Source organism: Triplophysa dalaica, chromosome 13 (assembly GCF_015846415.1).
Source record: "Triplophysa dalaica isolate WHDGS20190420 chromosome 13, ASM1584641v1, whole genome shotgun sequence".
Lineage (NCBI taxonomy): Eukaryota > Metazoa > Chordata > Actinopteri > Cypriniformes > Nemacheilidae > Triplophysa > Triplophysa dalaica.
In genome coordinates, this window is record NC_079554.1 from 8,589,825 (window position 1) to 8,612,178 (window position 22,354).

A 22,354-nucleotide genomic window follows, 5' to 3' on the forward strand; every position below is an offset into this window, starting at 1 on the left:
TTTTTGGGTGAACTAACCCTTTAATCCTAATGTTTCCGATGTCTGTTTATTGTTACTACACAAATGTGATTTGATGACCCCAGTAGTACATGCTGTTGGGAGCTACCACATGCTTTTCACATGATTTTCACATGCTTTGAATCTTTGTGGCCCCTGAGGTCACGAAACACTTATTTCTGGATGTAGTTGATTTTATGTACTGCACAGTTTCATGTACAGAGTTTTTGTAAACTGAGAAAATTTTATTTCAACGTTAATGATCATTTTCAGACTTTAATCAATGAGGAGGTGAAGAGAATCTTAACAGAACATAAGGGTTAACGTTAAAGCACTGAACGGACTTTGTGGCAGCTTTCTTAAATCACAAACCCAGGTATTCAATTGAAGTTAGATTCCTTGAAAAATGTGTTCTGTTTATTCCTATAATCAGAAATGAAAATCAGGTAAGGAGAAGGAAAACAAACTTCGTTTAGAGTGCTAACAGTGTTTCTCAAGGGCATAATTTTTACACATTTGTACACCTTTAAGTTCCTATAACTTCAGTTAATGTGTAATGTGTAATGACTAATCATGTCTTCATCATGTTTTTATCATCTGTTTTATGACATTGTGGGTTTAGTATACGAAATTAAAATCATGCTGAGGACAAACAATCCTATTGACTGCATTACAAAGTGTCTTCTTTTATTCTTTGAAAAAAATAAGGTAACACTGAAGGTAAAATCCCCATTAAATTAAGGATTTTGAAAGTTCCCAGTTAATATTTATGTTTCCCTACTGTTTCTTCTGAGGGTTTGAGGGGAGATGACAGCATTGATATTATTGCCATATTCGTAGAGTGCATTGGCTTCTTCTACAGGTCAGAAGCCTGAAATTTAGTATTCAGTTTATCTGCACTGTAAACAATTGTTGATTTAACTTAACAGAGTAAATTCAATTTAAAAAATATTAGTCAACACAACACAATTGCATTAGATTCATTTCAGTTAACTCATATTTTTTCTGTGAACCAGCAACCATAACAAATTATTTTTAGAGTGTGTGGATTTTATAAAATGTCCATCCATTCTCTAAACCTCTTTTCCTGGAGTTGAAGTGGGTGTTTGTTGTCCCAGCAAAGCTATGTGCTTAGGGTCAAAGCTCTCTCAGCTTTTACATTTATTCATGTGGCAGACACTTTTATAGATATACAAATATATATATAAGAAATATCAAATAAATGTTAAGTATTTAAATATATGTGTGTGTGTGAAAACCTGTCTGACTGCCAAACCCTGCACCCTTATCTTACCTAAGAACATAAAACTGTTGGTGTAGATGTTCTACGATCATGAATAAATAATGGTAGTTTTAGCTGAGGTGTGAATAAAGCTGGTATCAGGTGTAGTTTATACGGGTTTCTGTGCGTAAACAGACAGGAATATATTATCAAATGCTGTATAATCTGCCTCTATCCCCTTGATTCTCTGATTACAGTAAAATATTACTAAACCTATTTACTGATATTGTATTTCACCTGAATCATATTTCACTGACTGTTATCAGCATGACTTGTCATGTTGTGGTCTAAACTATAGCCAATTACAGAGAGTGATAGTAGGCGTGCCTTATCGTCTATTTTCCAGCAAGGAACATAAACCTCATCTTCTAAAAGTGACTTTTCAGTTGTTCTATAAACTGCATTATATAAAGCTTATGCAAAGTAAAGCCACAATTTTAACCCTTGTTTTCCTAATATGTAATGCAATGCAAATATTACAAGTTTTATTCCAAAAACAAAAGAAGGTTGGTAAAAATGTATTTCCCCAATGTCACCTTGGTTATCATGGATATATTAGCTGCAAAGGCATTTTGCTAGCTGGAATTCTTCCAACATCTAACAAGCCTCTCTTCTGAAAATATGCATTTTTCTGCACAGGATCTTGGAATGACCTTGAATAAAAATGTTCTTCCTATTAGTTTCTTATGCAGACAAAAAAATAAAATCCTCATATTTGATTTGATATGCTCTGTCACCTTATTTGTTCAATCTAAATGTGTTCAGGAAGTACAGAGATAAAATAAATTGTTTAAACTTTGTGTGTATAGGCTACTGTTTTTTTAAAAAATGGTTAAGTACCAAATATTTTGTATTTTGTCCAAACTCACCTCATATTAATTTAAATGTGTTAAACATTTCTCTAAATTATTTTTATTATAAAATGTTTATCTGGTTGGTTGGTATATTTTTTTATTATAGTGCAACACTACAACACAACTCTTTTCATGAAGAACATTATCAGTTCCATCAAACTATACTCGTTTGTAGATGTTTTATCTTTATCTTTCTTTTTATTGTATCTCTTACTTTCTTAATAGACTTGCTTAAACGATCCGTAAATACTTTTATTTTGAAACCCCTTTCTCAAGCGCGAGACGTAACGCCGCCTCTTGGTAGAGCCATTTTGTGGGTAACGCCCACCGGAAACAGTGTCTGCACCTGCACCGACAGCAAAACCACAAGCGCAGGAGGAGTTCCAGTCGAGACCGTCGCGTTCATTCGACTCGGTCCCTCTCATCCCTGTTTTCGGTAGTTCTACCACAGGTTAACTGCCGTTTCGTTGAGCCGGAGAGCTGGTTGCTGGAGCGAGGGGCTTTCAGCGCGCGAGAGAGAGAGAGAGGGGGGAAGAGGGAGGAAGGGCAGGTCCCTCATCATCATCATCATCACTTTCACTCCCTTCATCATTTCCAATCATCATCATCAACGCGACGAGGCGTGTCCGCGATTGAAACACACCGGAGCGCTAAAGCAGCATCAACAACCGGACAGAAATGCAGCGGGTTGACTTCACGCCGAGCCCGGACTCCGTTTGATGCAGGCCCGTTCGCGTTTTATTATTTATTTATTATTTGATCTGGAAATTTCTTGACTTTGTCGGGATAGCGAACGAGCAGTGCGGCCTAGCATCCGCTGCGTACGGCTGAATGAACGATGCGGACTTTAGCAGCTACCTGATTTACCGCCGCGTTTCAACGGATGACCGTTTCACCGCGTCAAGCAGCGTCTCTTCTCTTCAATCTGCGTTATTTTATGGGATTGACAGACAGTTGGTAGCACCGATAAAATGTGGAAGGCGAGGCGGCTGATGCGGTTGTCCAACCGCTCCTTAATGGCCTTCATCTTTTTCTTCTCCATGTCCACGACTTGCCTCTACTTCATCTATTCGGCTCCGGGAATAGGTTAGTACAACAGCGTGAGTCATGTGGATGATTAGCAGTAATGTGATCAAAAGATTTAGTTACTGGTAATCGCGTTTCATCCATCGCTTCCTCCCACCATCCAAACGAGCGGAGCGCTTGTGACGCGGGCTGTGTTTCAACTGCTCACCTACACTGGTGGCATTTTTGGGCACCGTAGGCGCATTGTTCTCTAAGAGTGATGCCCGGAAAAGCCCCGCACCATAAAATGACGTTTAAATAGTAAGCTTGGTTTTAAAACACAGGCAATTTACGTGATCGAAGCTCATCGGAGAGGGTTTCACTACCATGGTTACTACAGTAACGTTTTACATTTATTGAAGTCTCTTTAAAATTATGAAGTTAATTTTAATGAACTGTTTTTATTGTATAATGTCCAGCACTATAGTGCACTGTAGTAGTCTGTATTATGGGAAATGAAAAAACTGTAGTGAATTCTTTCTTTAGTATACTACAACATTACTTTGTGTGATAGCAGCTGATCATTCATTTACTAAAAACATGGTTGTTGGTCACGTTAATACTTTTAAGTCAGTTAATTGGTGACCATTTACCATTATGATTATCACCTCTATACTTATCACCCATGAAGGCTTTTGAGTTATGGGCTTTTTATGTATAGTGCAGTTGACTCTTGATAGAGCTACTGGAGGATGTCTAAACTACACAAAGTGGGTTCCTTTTTTTCGTATTGCGGTGAAATTATTTTCCATCGATACAAGTAACACCAAAGTAAGCACAGACATAAACATGGTTGCCACGCAAAAAAAAAAGACATTCAAATGTACTTAATGGTTTTAATGGACATTGTATTGGTTTTCATGGGAACTGAAATGTTCTCTGGGGGTACATTAATGGTGGGTTTTACTGGTGAGATATAAGAACCCCATTGAATCCCACTGAGAATCAATACAAATTCTTATGGCATCCGTTACAAATACTGCAATGAACCATCAGCTGTAAAAACCCTCACAAAATCTCTTCATCTAGTGTGTTTTGGACTTCCAGTAGGATTTAATGGCGTTAAGTCGGTTCCATCCGACAGATAGCATTCCACCAATAGACCTCAACACATTATCAGGACAGACCCACAGAGACCGATAATGGTAACAAATGTGGATCATAACCACTCTTGCTGTTAGTAATGTAAGGCATTCCTGACTGTTTTATCATCAAAGCTATTAGAAGAAAAGCGCGTCTGGCTTCTTGGGAATTGAGAGATCACAATAAGTGTATGTGGAACAGGGTTCCGGTGAAAATTATAGTGACATTAAACAGATCAGCTTCTTGCCGCTGGTTTGGTGAGTGCGCTCAAAGCTTTCCCTGGAAGTCCAGGCAAACCTCCAACACATGCCACTACACAGAATCAAATCCTGTTTAATAGTTCCGACTGTGTTTGTCTAATAGGTTCCTAAGAAGGATCCTGTTTTTCTTCAATGGTTGTGACTGTTGTTCACTGGACCATATCTGATGAATAAAGACTCGAGGCAATATACATTTTGACTCAAAGGCTGGAGATAACATTTTCCCAAGATTCATATCAGCGATGAGAATGTTATTGCTGTGGTTATGTTTTTTTTTTTTTTTTGCAGATTCAGCAAAGCACAAGTGTGCCAACCAAACAAACCAGATGGGTTTTTGTATTATTTAACATATCAGCAACATTTAAAGAACAAATTTATATAAATGTGGATTTATGTATGTGCAGGCAATATTCTGTAGATCTAATACTGACAGGTGCGTAAAATCAACCAAGCTGCCATATAATCTCCCTAAACAAATATTGACAGAAAAAGGAGGCTCTTTTCTGTGCACAGAGTGAGGTCCATAAAGAAATTGTTTATTGAGCCTGGTAAAACCTGGCTGCCCTATGCGATGTCCTGATGGAAATTGAAACGCAAGCAGGATGGTGTCACCCTCAGTGATGCTCTTTCCCAGAGAAGTTAATGCTTTACAACGACAAGGGGTGGAGGACATGTGTCTTAAGAATTTCCACAGTTTTGAAATTCAAAAGTGCACTCATGGGTGTGGTGTTGAGGTGTTTACACACTTGGGGCAATGTACATTATCGTATTTAAAAGCTTGGCAAACTAATTTTCTTCATGATGAATATCCACCAGCTAGTTAGTTATTGGCCTGCTTTAACAAAGCAGCCAGAGTTATACTATAGTTAGTAGGCAAACAATGTCTGTGTTTCCCTTTCCTCTTGTGGCTTGTTCTGTGATGTCTGTGGTTTGGTTTCATTTGACTACTTGCGTTCCTTGTTTTGTGCATGCGAGTGGCGCTAGACGAAACCACTTCCTTTTAGACCTATGCATGCTACAGGAAACAATCTACATATCCAAGTTTTTGTTTATCATATCTGGACTTGCTCTGAAATGTAGCACTATGTAGTGGTGCCGTCATTGATGTTTTGTTTTAAAACCGGGACCGTGGAATCGATCATTCATGCGTAAAATCGTCTCATAGGTTCAGAGTGCAAAGATAAGGTTGGGACGGAAAACCAGGAATGGAAACCCAGCGACTGGCAAAACTTCCTGTCGCTTGACGCGTTTGTGGCTTGTTAGGACATAAACTCTTATATTTGCATAAAGAGATCTTTTCACAGCATGCTTACACCAGACTGATGTGCCGAAGTGCGACAACCAGCTTATTTGAAATAAACATACATTTTGATGTTCTGAAGTCTGTGGGTCTGGAAATTCTTTACTCGCAATGCTTTTTGTAATAGGTTTAAAGAATAGATTCACCATTGTCCTTTGACCACATTCATTTAAATAAACCAAATTAGGTCTTTAGTTTTACTATTCAAATTTCTGTTTTACATGTCAGCATTTTCTGTTTTTGTTTTTATGTCATTGTTTTTCTTTAATTATTTTCTGCAATTCTCAGCAGCTTTTTATGTCAGTGTTTCTTTTTTTTTATCTTTGCTTCCTTAAATGGAATTCAGAAAATTAAATAAACCTCTCTCTCTCTCTCTCTCTCTCTCGCAGTCAACACATATTTCTTCATGGTACAGGCTCAGGGTATCATGTTACGAGACAATGTTCGAACCATCGGTCACATGATCAGGCAATACACCAATAAGAACAGTACTCTCAATGGTACAGGTAAGCATACATTTATAAGGGTCAAACCAGAATTTGAGTCTGAACTCGATCACACTGCCATACACCTGTTTCCCTCCTCTAATATATGAATGTCTGTATGTGTCCTAACAGATTATCCAGATGGAAATAACTCTAGTGAATATATCGCTCAACCAACCACATACCTCCCTGAGAACTTCACCTATGCTCTAAACCTGCCCTGCCCTGAACGGTTACCTTCTATGAGTAAGTATCCGCATGTTGCGCAAGTCGGGTTTTTCTCTGTCCTCTCATGTTTGAAAGCACAGCACAAGATGTGCGATAACCCTCCCAGATTGTGTCCTTTGAGCCTCAAGACTTAATGGCTGTGTTCCAAAAGCTGCCTTGCTGTATATTGCCAAGATAAGCAGCATTTTATCTTAAACGAAACATTGTGAGGATCATTTGAAGGGCTGTACATAGGCAGCAAGTCTCTCCTCCATTCAGTATGCAAAACGCATGTAGGAGACCAGACCAGACCGGACTTGATTTGAGTAAAAATCTTTTTAAGGGAAGTCCTTCTAGTCGGCGGCCTTGTTTGCAATGCCTCCGGGCATCTAGCGCGGTCATTTGAGACCATATCCTGTCTATTTGAATGTGGAAAAGGATATATTTAAAGAGGTCAAAATAAAACAGAGCCCTGCTTCTCGGAGAATCATAGAGTGGCGCAGGGTGATTTATTTCTGTATTCAAAACCCAGAGAGTTAGCATTTTAGCACTTCCGGTTCCATTGTGCCCAATTCAATGTGTCTTTTGAATGGATTTTTTGTTAAATGCCTTAGTGACAGTTCGCCCAAAAATAAAACTTCTGTCACCGAACAGTTCCTGGCCAACATTGAATATCACAGTTGGAAACATTACAATGGTGGTCAAAAGTCCCCAAGAACTGTTAGCTCTCCTACATTCTTCAAATATATTCTTTTGTTTTCAACAGAACAAGGAAATCTATAAAGCAATTTTTCCTACTATGATTGTCAGTGTTGGCCAAGAACCGTTTGGTTATAAGCATTCTTTTAAATATCTTTCGCTGTGTTCATCAGAACAAAGACATTTATACAGATTTGGAAAACTTGAGGGTGAGTAAATGACAGAATTTTCATTTTTGGGTGAACTGTCCCTTTAAAGAAGGCCTGTGGTTAACAAAAGCTCTGAATATTTTCACGTTTTGTTCTACGATTTAACACACCAGTAATAACCTGCTTATGATTTTTGTTCAAACTTGACCGTGTCTTAAAAAGGCTGGTTGCTAATAAGATTCTAAATATGACTTTGGACATAATCAGGGATGTTAGGTATCATAAACCTTCGTTAATCATCAAACTTATTTTTGCGATCTTTTAAACTCTATGGTTTTATGACTTGGTCAAGATACGTCATCCCTGCTGTACTTGGTCTTTACGGTTGATGATTGGCTCTTTTTTATGGAATGTCGGGACGACTGCTGCTAGACTGGCCCTATTGAGCATTCATAGTAATAGAATGGAAGCTTGATGTTGATACTTCACACAATCTTTGTATTTTTTGTGTATTGTATTTAGTAGAGTTGGTGCATTAACCTTAAAGGTGCTGCTAGTCATTTTTTTGTAGGATCTATTTACAGAAATGCAATTTAATATACATAACTAATGAAGTGTTATGTTTTTAGTATCTTAGAATGGTAATGAGTTATTTCTATCTACATGAAAGTACTTCAATTTAAATAATGGTGAAATACAAAACTTGAATTAAAAACAAGATCATGTTTATAATATAGTAGTAGTAATAATAATTATTATAATAATCATTTCAAAAGCTTGGCTTTGCTGTCTAGATGTATATTGTAGAACTGAGCTAATGTACTGACTCAAGATAAAAAATTCTCTACACTTTTCTCAAAAGCACACTCTTTTCTTTTGTGAGGTGTTAAAATATTTGATTTTGACTAATCTTCTCAAGCTTCTCATGCTATGCATTTCTCAAGTGGTTGCTGTTCAGTTACAGATGTGTTTTAAGCTAAAATAAGTTCAAACTTCCTTCACAGATGGGATTGTTTTTTTGTACTCGTTGATTTGTTTGGTTCATGTTGATTTGTTTGGTTCATGCTATCGCTTTTCCTCACAGAGGGTCAGTTGGAAGTCAACATGACAGATGTTCCTATGGAGGAGGTTGAACAGAGGCTTCGACATCTAGACATTCAGTTTGGAGGCCACTGGAAGCCCAAAGACTGCAAACCACGCTGGAAGGTAGATCACCGCTGGGTTTCATTTTTTTGACGTGTTCACTGATGGAAAAACAAGACTTATTTCTCATACTCTGTTTGCGGTGCGCAAACCACGTGTACTTTTGATAGTTTTTAAGGGGAGGAGACATTTCCTCTAATGCCAAAACTGTTTTTTGAGCGTTACAGAAGTGAAAAAACAATGTCCTCTCTGTTCGAAATATATAATTATTTATTATTTAATTTTAACTTATGTTTTTTATTGTATATTATATTATATGATATAGTTATTTTATTTTATTTTATTTGCATTATTATTCAATTTATATAATGCGACTGTCCAATGATTAACCGCATCCAGAATAAAAGTTGATTCCTCAAATTGCTCGAGTAATTAGAATACAAAAAATCGAGGCAAATTTTGTTGTCTTGAAGCTTTGTTTAATCCATTAAGCACTGCGTTTCCCCACGGACTGTTATGACTAAGGCTCAGCCCGCTAAACTCGCATGTTAAAGGGCTCTCAGGTCTCACAAATACCCTTTGAGACACGCATTTTAGTCTGTTCACACCCTCACACGTATTTCTCATGCTGATAAATAAGTGATAGTTTATTGAAATAAAATGTTTATTTTTTCTAAAAAGGAAACAAATTAGTTGTTCATTTTAAGGGACCAGTCTTATTTTCTCTTGTATGTTAAGTATTACTCTTTGATAAAGAAAAAGTATTTATTATCCGAATTCTGGATTTATCGATGGAAAATCATTGAATAGTATCATAATCGATAGATGCAGCCCTTATAATATATGTCTGCGTTCTGTTCATATTAATTACGTTTTCATAAAAACATACACAAAAATGCATTAATTTAAGAAAAAAATAGACAAAAATGTATAAACGGTTATATATATATAATTTATATGGTAGGTAATTCTAAATAAACACGTAAATATTTCCTAAATATGTTTACATGTATGTGTTTATAAAAACAAAATTAATATGCCCGGAACACCAAAATATTATGTGAACAAAACTTTTATTCTGGATGCGATTAATCATGATTAATCATTTGACAGCCCTAGTATGTTTTATTAGAATTATGTTATACTATTTAAGTATTTTATTTTCTAATATGTTTTATTAACCAGTCAAAATGAATGTATGAAATTCTGAAATGTTACTCCAAAGATCGGCCAAGGTGTTCTTGTGTATGTTCATTCAAGATATCAATGTAATGTTCTGTCATCTTTTTCCCTTTCCCTTTTGTAGGTGGCCATATTAATCCCCTTCAGGAATCGCCACGAGCATCTTCCCATTCTATTTCAGCACCTCGCTCCCATGCTTCAACGCCAACGCTTGCAGTTCGCCTTCTATGTCATTGAACAGGTGCGTATGTAGAGATGTGTAGTGACGCTGTACTGACATCTGCTGGTGTACATGAGCATTGCTTGCTTGTTTTTCTCATTAACTAGGCAAACATAGCCAAAACATTGTTAACATACTTGTTGAAATACTTTTAAAACGGCATAAAAGGGTCAAAAACGCAATGGCATATACTGTAGGTTAAGCTATTTTAATATATGTAGTGTTTGGCTTGTGAAATGAGGAAGTTATTTTTCCCTGCCTCCATGGCCTTGATTACATCAGCAAAGGAAGTTGGACGATTAAATATTGAAGTATACTTTGTGTTTTCAGACTGGTACTCAGCCTTTTAACCGTGCCATGCTGTTTAACGTGGGCTTCAAAGAGGCTATGAAAGACCTGGACTGGGACTGTGTGGTGTTTCACGACGTCGATCACATCCCGGAAAGCGACCGTAACTATTACGGCTGTGGTCAGATGCCTCGACATTTCGCCGCAAAGCTTGATAAATATATGTACATGTAAGCATTCAAGAAGCATTTCTTCAAATCCGTTCCTTCTGCATTACTCAATTTTTTCTTCCTTTGTTTTTTTTGTCATAACCACATTCTTCTGATAGCCCGGCTCATGATGTTATAAATCACAATTGCAGCTAAGTGTGTATGTTAAACAGCCTAAGGCTTGTGTTTTGAGCACTTATAGAGTTAATGAGTACAATATTTCCTTTGATGTTTAGATGTGACTGTTGTGTTTTCATTGATCGTGAAACACTCTGTGTTGCCGTAGCTATTTATGTGTGGAATGTGTAAGATCGTGTTCAGTAGACTCAAGACTTTACACTGACGTTTGTTTAAACCTGCGTTGACTTAAGTTATTATTAATTTACATACAAAATGGTCAATAAAATCTTGAAATGAAACCTAGAATGATTTTGATACTGTCGTAATCAAGGTCATGCATTTTATGGGACCGTGAGCTCAGTGTATGGTTACACCCCTAGTGACGTTAGTGAGTCATATCAACTAATAACAATGACTTGAGCAATTTCTGAGAAGTACCTGGAAAAAACAGATGCATGTAGGTGTGAGAGGGTCAACTGAGCATGTGGACACCTGCCTGGGACATATGCAAATATTTGGGGATAAACTTTGTCTCAAGTGTTTGAAGTAGTTTACAATACAGTGCTAAATTTTAGACCCCTCTTCAAAAGTTGGTCCTTTTGAAAGGGCGACGAATCTTCTCAACGTACTCTGAGTGAAAGAAAAATGTTTGGTTGATTTGATCGGAAATTGCAAGGAAGTAAAATTAGACTGTGCTTCCTCATTCCTGTCTGAAGTGATGTCATACTATTTAAGGCTTGTTCTTGTTTGCCTATTTCTTTCATTCATGATGGTAATGGTTCTATTTTTAACTCTTCTTATTTTGTTTGTTTTAATTGATTTACAGTTGACTAGTATTTGACTTGTATACCAAGTGTGTGTGTTTGCTTTTAGCCTTCCTTACAATGAGTTCTTCGGTGGAGTGAGTGGACTTACTGTCAAACAATTCCGTAAGATCAATGGCTTTCCCAATGCATTCTGGGGCTGGGGGGGAGAGGACGATGATCTCTGGAACAGGTTAGTTTAACTAGTTGTATTTACATAAGCTTAAAAGCAATGCATAGCTGGCTAGTTTGTTTGCAGAACTACTAGACTTTTCAGTGTGATGACTTAACATACGGCAAACAGTTTATATATTATCCTGTGTGTAATCACAGTATTTATAATGTTGTTGTAAGCATAGATGTCTAACAGAAACGTTTGTGTTTGTTGTCCCCAGGGTTCATTACGCAGGTTTCAATGTGACCAGGCCGGAGGGAGATCTTGGCAAGTACAAATCTATAGCTCATCACCACAGAGGAGAAGTCCAGTTCCTTGGAAGGTTAGCGAACACACAAGCATACATTGTTGGATAAGATTGTATACATCACAATATTCTTGAACGTGTGGTTGATAATGAAAAGGTATATATTTTTAAAGAATAGTCATTTATGAAGATAAATAACTGTCCCCTAAAACACTGTCCAGATGCAACATAGGCCTGACACATTTGGAAATGCATTTCTTCAATTTTTTTGAAAGCAAATGTTATTTTGATCAAAAATTGATTTGATAGACCTGATACTTATGACAATTTTTTTATGAAAATAGAAGCTGTCATGGCGTTGAAAAACAAACAAGTTTCTGCACTTTTTGTTAGAGATGTGTGTAGCAAGCATAGTTATGTAGGTAAAGGCATTTACCCAAATTCCAAAATGTAGTTTTTTTTAAAGATTGTTTTTCTTTCTGAAAAGTAACTAGTCATTTAAGGGATAAAAGTGTGTTAAAGGGATAGTTCACCGAAAAATGAAAATTCTTCCATCATTTACTCATCCACTTGTGATTTCAGACCTGTAAGACTTACTTTCTTCTGCATAACACAAAAAAATATATTTTAAAGAATAGTATTAAAAGGACAATTGACTTGCATCGGTTTTGTGTCTTTACACTATAAAGGAATGGGTTCCACCGCTGTTTAGTAACCAACACTCTTCAAAATATCTTCTTTTGTGCTGCGAATAAGAAAAATGGCAAACAGGTTTGAAATGACAAGAGGGTAAATTATGACAGAATTTTCATTTTTTAACTGGAAAAATAAGTTTAATTGCAAATTTTTGTAATTGATATCAAGCCCAAATAAATAACTACTTATTATTTTTGTCTGCTCAGCAGTGTTTTTAATTAAACATTTAGTTACACTAATAATTATTTTTAGTTCTAAAAATAACATTTTTAGTTCTCCAACACATTTCAGGTTATGGCTGTGGCCATCCATGGCAAACTGGGGACCATTTTGGCGACTAGATTAGAATGCTTAATATAACTGCGCCGTATGTATGCAGTAATTTAATATGGCTGGAGGTAATTCTCTCAATGTGATTGCTTCTCTCTCAGTGGCATAACAAATGCTTGTAGGAAATCTTGGCAGTGTCACTAATGCCTGACTAAGATTCCTCTACTTTAATGTTTTCAGTCTGCGACTTTGTGTCATATTATGAAAGCGAATTGGGACTGGAGGTTTTATGTTCCAAAATGAACACGTTGATCTGACCGATTTACCAATTTATGGTAATTGACCATAAATGACTTATTTGGTTTGTTCATCACAGAAAGCTACTGTAAATCTAAATATAAATGTAAAACCAAAAAATAGTTTTCTTATCTAAAAAGAACACAGGTGTGGTATAATTTGAGTGTAAATGACAAAACTCTTATCTTTGGGTGAACAGTTCCTTTTCGGGAGGTGAAAAATCGTTTCACTGCATATGTTCGATCTTTACCTCTGACCTATTTCAACTTAACCTGACCCAGCGTTGTATTCACATGTCAGTGCGTGTCCTACAGTGGATTGACCTACGTGTGACAAAAGCATATTTACATCAATAAGTGTAGTGATCGTTGCATATTACAGGTTATCTCAAGGTCTGCTTGAACCGGTCTAACCCAAGTTCACCTTGCTCTCCCCTCAGGTACAAGTTGCTGCGGTACTCCAAAGAGAGACAACATCTGGACGGCTTGAACAATCTGCACTATTCACCGAAGATCTCTCTGAGTAGCATTTATAAGAACATCACAGTGAATCTGAATCCCGAACTTGCCCCCATATCAGACTACTGACAGGCTCCGCCCCCCCCCCCCCCATTGTGACCTTGCGAATGGGTGGAGTTAAAGGTGATGAATCAATGCCAAATGCCCTTAAATACAGGATAGGGAAAGGGCAAAGGCAAAGGCCCGTCTAATGCACAGTTAATTGGGTGATGCGCGTGTGTGTGTGTGTGTGAATACTGTATCATATCTGTCGGAGGGTGGGTGTGTGTGGCGTGACTGCGTTTGTTTCTTTGCATGTTCCTGTGTCCATGCTGGCTTTAGGGAATCAGATCACATTTCAAAAACGGAGGGGAGTGCCAGCATCAACACATCCGATGTTTACTGCAAAGCCTTAATTGAATTTTATAGGCTCTCAAACTCTGTCGAATCCAGTCCTTTGTGCTAACATTAGACAGCTTGGTCTTTCATTACAGCAGCACTCTTGATGCCAATAGAAATGTTGTCATGTTATCTGAAACGTTTTTATACATGTTTTTTTTTTAAGAGCAAAAATCATTTAGAGGGAGTCTGTGCAGTTTTAATGGATGCATTTAAAATCTGTCCTTCTATAACTTAAGTAACGTTTTGGTCGCATATCAGTTCACTTAAGTGGTGTTTTCCCCCCTAAATCCTGCTATACAGAAGGCTGTGAAGTGCATGCCCAGAGTCCCTGTGTAAATATCTGGCCTTTGAAGCAATGCTTAAGCTTTATCACTTAAAAAATTGCCTGTGATTCCAGTGGAAACACTTATTTTTTGGCAGCTATTTGTTGTTTTGTTTATTTTATTATTATTTTATATCGAAAGGTGTGGGGCACAGTTTGACTGATGGACTAAAACTATATTGAGCGATGACCGTAGAATGCAGAAGTAATGGAAAACGACAAACAGATGAAATTACCTGCTGCATGCCTTAATTTATTTTTTTTACATAATGATCTGTGTCTTAATTTTTATTTTTGTCACATTGAATGTCTGTTTGTTGATGACATGATCATTCTCCCGTCTCAACTACTCCAAGGTTGCGCAGGAAGCAGAGGTAGAACCGAAAAGTCCGAGGGGTGTTTACGAGGTCGCAGAATGGCCCGGCGTCCTGTCGGGTTTCGCAGCTGCTAAAGCCAAAACGCCCTCGACGGGGTTTTGCGTGTGTCTCAACCTGTGTGTTTGCGTGCATTTAGCTCCTGAACTACTGGTTGCGCTCTGGTCGGGACCGCGAGTAGGGCCAAAATGAGAGAGCGATGTTGGCGTCGCTCTTGAATGGCATCTGAAGTACACTTGGGCCATGACGACTTTATGCTAGTAAAGTTTTGAGCATCACAAGCTGTAGGACAACGGTCTTTTTGTTAGTATGTTTGCCTTTGTAGATAATTTTAAGGTTTGAGTTGTTAACGCGTACCGTTGCTTTCATATTTTGTGTATTTTAAGTTATCAAATATGTCCTAACACTGCTGTTTTTTACCCTCTCGTATCGTGTGTGTGTCGACTCAGAATTACACAACAGCAGCAAGGTTATTTTTGCAGCATGGTTTGCGACAAAAAAAGAGTCTTGAAGTTAAAATACTCTCTAAACATTATTTCTCAAGTCGTTTCTTCCGTAATGGCTATAAAAATCCTTTTGACCAACCGGAAAAATGATTTTGGAAAGAACAGATGGGAAACAAGATGTTAGACTTAGATGGAGGTTACTAGTGCCAAAGTCTTCTTTTCTTTCCCTTTGTACAGTAAAATGTAGCTCCTTAAGACATCAAACCAAGTCTATTTAACCTATTCAAAGTGTGCAAACTGAGGTTGTCATGTATGTTGTTGAGAGTATATGTCATATATGCAGTCTGTGTGTGAGAATAGCTCTAGGTTATAGAATAACAGTTGACATTTTACATAAAGGACGAGAGAGAGTTTGGCGGCAAAGATGGGATTTTGACGTACTGTACTTTCGGTTTACGCCCCACGTGGAAGCGATGGCTGAGATGTATACACTTACGTGTGTTTAATGCGGTAAGGGTGTACACGAGCACTAGTTTCCAGTGGCCTAAATAAACAATATCATTCCACCAGCACAGTGCACTGTTTTAATTTTCGTCTTGCATGCACGAGGAGATAATAAAGTAGCTTATGCCGCAATCTTTCGGGCCTGCGAAGAAAGTTTTGAGGTGACGCTTACACACGTGGTCTTAAATGATCATGAAACTGAGGTGGGTTGCAATATATGAAGATTGAATGTCACTTTGATTCTTCAGATCACATTCCCCCGATCGGAAGAATTTCCACATCATAAGCGCATCAGTAAGACTGCTCGGCGTGATTGTTCGTTCGATTTAGTGGTTAGTCGTATGTTTCGAGGAAGCTGTTTAGTGCTGTCGTCTGTATGCTGGTTTAGATTCATCTCATCTCAAGCTTCACCCCAAACCCACCCTGTCCTCTCATAACTGCCCCTCTTCATCCTGAGCTGTGTCTTTTAAATATATCCAGAAACAATAGATAGAGAATTTTAAAAGATGATTTATTCACCATTACAAATCTGTAATGTAGAGTGTTCAATTTTGCAGTATTCATATTTGTGCCTTGAGTTTTTTTATTTCAGTTTCACTTCCACCTTGAGATGTGCAGTGGGGTGCTTGTGGACGGTGATTAGAAAAAAAATTGGGTGCACAGTTTGTTTTATTTTATTTATTTGAATCTGGAACAATGTCCACGTCTAAACATCAGAAGAAAATATGCTAGTCATTCATTTGAAAACCTTTTTGTTTCTCTGTTGTGGAGGGTCCACATTAAAGGGATACTTCACTCAAAAATTAAAATTCTGTCACCATTTACTCACCTTCGAGTTGTTCAAAATCTGTATAAATGTGGTTAAAAGAATTTTTCCAGATATATTTTTCTGCGTTCATCAGAACGAAGACATTTATACAGATATGGAACAGTGAAGGTGAGTAAATGACAGAATTGTCATTTTTGGGTGAAGTGTCGCTTTAACACCGATGTGAGAAGCAGAATGTCTGGAAAACCCAGCTGCTTTGTCTGAAATGCACAATTCCTGGTTCCAGGTTTTATTTTTTCTTGTTGTACCGGTCTGTCTGTTCACTGCATTACGCTCTGTAATGATTATTAAAAGACTTTATAGTTGACAACTTATTCAGAGTCGGATGTCTTTCATCAGTGTGGTTGGAGTGAGTGTTGTTTGTCTGTTCAGTTTGTGAAGCTGTTGTGTGTTTTCACTCATGTGCTTTGACCACGACGGCTGTTGTAGTATATGAGAAGGGGCTCAGGAGAAGAGCTAGAGTGTAATGACGATGACCCTCCGTATGAGCCTCAAATACCACCTGCCAACACAAAAGCCACTGAGAAGCACATCTGGTAGACAAGTGTATTTTACATTCAATGGGGTCCAAGAGAACGGGTCCATATTACAAATATGTGACCCTGGACAACAAAACCATTCTTAAGTATCATGGGAACATTTTTAGTAATCTTCAAAATTACATGGTATGGGTAAAATTTTAGATTTTTCTTATTGCAATAAAAAAATCATTAGGATATTAAGTATAGATCATGTCTGATGAAGATATTTTATAAATGTCCTTCTCTAAATGTATGAAAACTTTATTCCTGTGAGTGGATGACCTGCTACAGTGCCTCAGATTAACATCTTCAAAGGCGATTTTCTCAATATTTAGATTCTTTTGCAACCTCAGATACAGCATGGGAACTGTCGTTGTTCCGCCAGATAGTGTCCTATCCTTACAAAGCATACATCAACAGAAATCTTAATTCTTCAGCTTTCAGATGATGTAAAAATCTCAATTTCGAAAAGTGTACCCTTAAGACTGGTTTGGTCGTCCAGGTTCACATATGTAAACACAATGTCAAAATATCTCAGTGCCTCATTGTAAAACTTAACTATTCACATATGTTTGGGTGCTTCTTATCTTAAACTGGTATGTTTACTTTACATCTATACAAAACAAGATTATAGGATGTAGGTTCTTAAATATTTACTTCCCCACAGTTAATATAGATCTTGGTTCACATCCAAAACAATCATTCAGGTATAAATTTATATATATTTGCCAAAAGAGCATTTCATCAACATTATTTGTCATTGGTAAATGTCGTGATAACTTTATACATGCAATATTAGTGAAACATTTTGTAATGATTTCATAATGGGGATGTTAGGAAACAAACCCTACAATAAGATATTCTAAACAGGCACTATAAAATGGTGCTGCAAGCAATTGTATAATTACAGTAATTATACAATTGCTTGCAGCACCATTTCATAGTGCCCGTTTTTTTCCTCACTGTATGATAATATTAATAATAATAATGACATATCTGTTTGTAGTAGAGTAGGCGGGGCGAGACCGTGGTTCGAGTCCGGTGAGTAATTGTGAATTAGCGCCAGCTGTGCGCACACCGGGCTCGAATCACGTAGGAGATGGGAGCATAAAAGGAACGAGCGACCGGACCGTCGAAGAGAGAGGACCGGGCCCGAACTTATGTTATGTTTGTATTTATATTATGTTTTGTTCGCCGGCGGTCGTCCGTGAGGGGCCGCCGGCTGTTATATTACTTTATTAAATGTTTGTTTAAATGTCTGCCGGTTCCCGTCTCCTTCCTTCCCTTTTATGGAGATTTGTTACACTGTTCTTTTATCAAGTTGAATAAAATGAAGTACATCCTTTTATCAGAAGGAAAAATATTTTGGCAAAAGTCCCAACCAATCTATTGCTCAATTTAGGAGTGTAATTTACAATCATTGTCACTTACATCAGCAATTTCATGGAAAGGTGTGAGTCCTTCAGCCTTCCAGTAAGTTTTAGTATCAAACTCCACCCGATACACACCAGTAGTGAATTCCTGCTCTGTTATCAAATCGTGCACCTCACCCGACGCATCCCCTTTCCTGTGTGAGAGGTAAAGCTAATGAATGACAATCACTGGGCTTAGAAAGTGATGGGTATTCTGTGAATATGTGACCTTCTAAAGGTCACATAGAAATTATTTTTATTAATCAAGAAATACAAATAAAACCATCTGGCCTAAATAAAATGGAAAATTGGAATTCATTCTAAAGATACACCTTCTTTGTCTATTTTGGTAGTCTTTAGGGATGACTATTCTACAATCAGGCAGTAGTTACTGTAGTAAAGATATACAATTATGAACAATAATCTGGGTGCGAATACATTAGAAGGCATTAGGGACCCCTATAAGAGGTAAAAATAGATTTGGGGGTCATTTCGGTATTTTTTTATAATAATTGCAGTCTAAAGACTGCAGATAAAATGTGGTAAATACTGTAAATTAAATATTTACAATAAGTCTATTATGTTTTTTTTGGTTACTTGCATGTCTCTTTAAAGAGTAAATATTTTGTGAATTTTAAGGTGCTACTTTTTTTTTATGGAGTGTCCAACAACAAGTTTACTTGAAATTTTCCTAATAATATGCAATTATTATTACCTTATTCCTTGACTGACTGACCAAACTGATTCGTTCGGCGATTCATCTACTAATCCCCTCCTTTCTGTCAGCCTATACTTTGATCTGATTGGTCAGATGGTCTAGTCTGCTGTGGTTGGTCATTACATACTGTGTCTCAAATGGAACGTATGCAGGAATTGCACCGAGTGACACAAATCGGACAAAGAGCTGAAATTAAAATGACAGACAACTTGTGCGCGTGATTCAGAGTCGACTTTTTATTTATTCACTTTCAGCTTTACAACTTAACTTGGCAGTCTGCCTACATTCACACACAGCAATATTTTACTCGGTCTGAAATGTAATTTTAAGGACATTGTAAAAGTACTCTTGTAAACTGTAAGTTCTCGATATTGTTTACTGCTTGTTAAAGGTAGCATGAAGGTTAATGGGATCTTACCCGCTGGCAATTTTTTCCCATGTCCCACCTTGACCCCGGCGATACACATTCAGAGCTACATTTCCAGCGGGAGTGCCTTTCAGAGCATCCAGGATCTTCACCGTCAAAGGACAATGAGCATCTGAACCACCATGAAAACCCTAAGACACAGGTCAAAGCAGTTCACTATCAGTGATTTCAATAAGCTTGCCTTTAATGGGTGGAAGTAGCTGTATCAGCTCTGCTGGGAAGTGTTTGGGGTCAGTAACCGACTGGACTGTGTATAAGTTTGTTTTCCAGGTATAGATAAAGTTTACTGCAGCACTTTGTAGTATGGTACTGGGTAGATAACCTTACAACCTATGTGTTAGTTTGCCCAGTGACAGATCGTACCTCATCTCACCCAAGATGAGGTCAACTTAGGGGATAATTTATCTGTTTTCATACACATTTTAAAGTTGGAACAAAAAGTGTTTCTTATTGGCTTGTTTTCTTGTTTTCGCAGCTTTTTACAAAGCTACCCAAATGTTAAGTGTTATGTGTCCGGTCACTACTTTCAGTTATACGGTAAGGTAGAAGAGACACAACATTATATTTTTAAGTGCATAACCAGATGCTAAATTGTGATAAAAATGACATTGGTGGGTAAATAAAAGAGTTACAAGCTGTCTGGTAACTTGGGAATGTGTAACATGGTTCTTATCAAAGTTTCAAGACATACTGTTTAGTGACGAAATAATTACTTCAACACTTTCTTCATTGAAAATATTTTGATGACATGTTCATTATTACATTAAGCGACCAGTCAAACACAACAGAAACAAAATCACGATTGTCATGATGTAAGCCTTTACCTGTTAATAGTTCAAAACGATTTTCTTAAAGGGCTAGTTCACCCAAAAAAGAAAGTTCTTTCATGAATCACTCTCTCTCTCGTTGTTACAAACCTATATACATTTCTTTGTTTTGTTGAACACAGAACAATATATTCGGAAGAATGCTTTGGAAGAAAACAGTTCTTGGACCCCAGTGACTACCATAGGACAAAATAAATGGTAGTCAAAAATGCCCCATAACTGTTTGTTTTTCCTACAATGGGAGTCAGTGGGGTCCAAGAACTGTTTGGTTATAAGCATTCTTGCAAATATCTTTCTCTTTGTTCATCAGAACAAAGAAATTGCAACAGATTTAGAACAACTTGTGAGAAAATTATGACAGAATGTTTTTTGTGTGGTGTACTTTGGGTGAACGCTTTAATTCATCCACCATGGGCTGATCTGACAAGGTAATTTGGGAAACCTTAAAAGGTAAATACAACCTTATCCCTCACATTAATAATGTACAGCATAAGGTATAGAAACCAATTCTTTACATACATTGCTATCAGATAACAGACATTTTTCGTAGCGATGATTATTGCAAGAATTGTACAATCCCTAACATGGGGCAGAGAGTTTTTATTTACCTTTTCACTTTTATATTATCAATGCATTTCAAACAAGTAGATAGACAGCAATGAATATTAAACTGAACTTACCACCGGAGCCGATCTACAGAAGGCTAACAGAGATGCCAGAAACACACAAATCACCACTTTAGCCATGTTAAAGCAAGACTGCAGGAGAAAACCCCCAAAATGCCCTTTATACAGCTGTTCACCCTCTACTGATGTGACTCGGGAAATCAGCAGAACCCTGTTTACACAGTAAATAAAGGGAGGAATAAGCAACCCCTTATAAAATTGGGTTGATCCAATGGAAACAATACATTTTTATATTACAACACTACTAACCCTTGGAATTTATACATATCATGAATGCTTACATGTCAAGTTGCACCACTCTGATGTGGGATCAAATACAAAGTTTTGCTTATTTGCTTTCTGGGGAAGCTAGTTCAGACTCATCTGTGATATATTTTCAGGGCAACACATTTAAGGGTTTGCTATTATTGACAGTTCAAAGTGTACAGTTCCCTCGTGAGAGGCAGGCACAACCTGTTGTTTCGCATATTTTCGCATTTTTGCCAAAGGCACTGAGACGTTATAGTTCACATAAAAAACAATTCTGTCATTATTTACTCCTCCTCTTGTCATTTCAAGCCTGTATGACTTTCTTTCAGTGCAGAACACAGGAAGGGATATTTTTAGAGAGTACATTTTTAGGATTTTTAAGGTCCTACCTTAGTTTACGGAGTGAACGACAACATGTTTAAGTACAGAATGTGTAAAAACACCATTGATTCATCCGTCTAATCCCTACAATCGAGAAAGAAGCTTTGGTTTGCATCATGGTATTTTGAAGTTTATGTTGGTTCCAGAACTCTCCCACTTATAATTTTTACTGACCATAATCCTGTGGTTTTCTTGTATGTACAATTAGAGCCAACGTTTGATGCGCTGGTCTTTGTCAATGCAAAACTTCAACTTGGAAACGAAACATAAGAAAGGTATTGTAATGTTCTAGCTGATGACCTTTCCAGAGTTTAATCTGTTATCTTGTGCTTTGTGTATATTTAAATATCCTGAGTTTATTCTTAAGGGGGGTAGTGTTATGTCTGTAGATATTTTTGTGTGTTTTCTTTGTGTCTCTCTCTCTCTCTTGTTTCGCTATATCTTTCTCTCAGGTCCATCCGTTACTCCCATTGGCCCATCCATTAGATGGTGATCCCAGCAGCCACCACCAGTGTGTCCTTGAGCAAGACACTTAACTCCATGCTGCTCCAGGGGGATTGTCCCTGTAATAAGTGCACTGTAAGTCGCTTTGGATAAAAGCGTCTGCCAAATGACTAAATGTAAATTCAGATGTCAATCTCCGGTCTTTATAAATGACGTCACGTCTTGCTCCACCAATCATCCCACTTCTTTCTGGTATAAATTGGACGCTGGAGTGAACATGCAAT

The 22,354-nt window shown here is 37.4% G+C and overlaps 2 protein-coding genes across 2 annotated transcripts; one reads left to right on the forward strand and one right to left on the reverse strand.

The window, feature by feature from the left end:
- The first annotated feature begins 2,438 nt into the window (after nucleotides 1–2,438).
- b4galt6 (UDP-Gal:betaGlcNAc beta 1,4- galactosyltransferase, polypeptide 6) lies at nucleotides 2,439–16,719 on the forward strand. The gene is made up of 9 exons (XM_056764272.1): nucleotides 2,439–3,219; nucleotides 6,231–6,347; nucleotides 6,459–6,572; nucleotides 8,466–8,587; nucleotides 9,831–9,947; nucleotides 10,257–10,444; nucleotides 11,417–11,539; nucleotides 11,742–11,843; nucleotides 13,471–16,719. Exons 1-9 carry the CDS (start codon nucleotides 3,105–3,107, stop codon nucleotides 13,616–13,618), a joined length of 1,146 nt encoding a protein of 381 aa, XP_056620250.1. The 5' UTR covers nucleotides 2,439–3,104; the 3' UTR covers nucleotides 13,619–16,719.
- ttr (transthyretin (prealbumin, amyloidosis type I)) lies at nucleotides 16,240–21,350 on the reverse strand. The gene is made up of 5 exons (XM_056764273.1): nucleotides 21,278–21,350; nucleotides 20,991–21,147; nucleotides 19,475–19,614; nucleotides 18,358–18,493; nucleotides 16,240–16,907 (listed from the first exon to the last, which is right to left on the reverse strand). Coding segments are annotated over exons 1-5 (543 nt in total). The 5' UTR covers nucleotides 21,280–21,350; the 3' UTR covers nucleotides 16,240–16,799.
- Nucleotides 21,351–22,354: the final 1,004 nt, after the last annotated feature.

What these genes read in the sequence shown, in the direction of transcription:
- b4galt6 (XM_056764272.1), top strand. Translation starts at nt 3,105, where the DNA reads ATGTGGAAGGCGAGGCGGCTGATGCGGTTGTCCAACCGCTCCTTAATG. An exon ending in CAGTACTCTCAATGGTACAG is followed by an intron (nt 6,348 to 6,458) that starts GTAAGCATACAT and finishes GTGTCCTAACAG; the next exon opens with ATTATCCAGATGGAAATAAC. An exon ending in CTTGATAAATATATGTACAT is followed by an intron (nt 10,445 to 11,416) that starts GTAAGCATTCAA and finishes GTTTGCTTTTAG; the next exon opens with CCTTCCTTACAATGAGTTCT.
- ttr (XM_056764273.1), bottom strand. An exon ending in TCTGTAGATCGGCTCCGGTG is followed by an intron (nt 19,615 to 20,990) that starts GTAAGTTCAGTT and finishes CCTGTGTCTTAG; the next exon opens with GGTTTTCATGGTGGTTCAGA. An exon ending in TGGGAAAAAATTGCCAGCGG is followed by an intron (nt 18,494 to 19,474) that starts GTAAGATCCCAT and finishes CCTCTCACACAG; the next exon opens with GAAAGGGGATGCGTCGGGTG.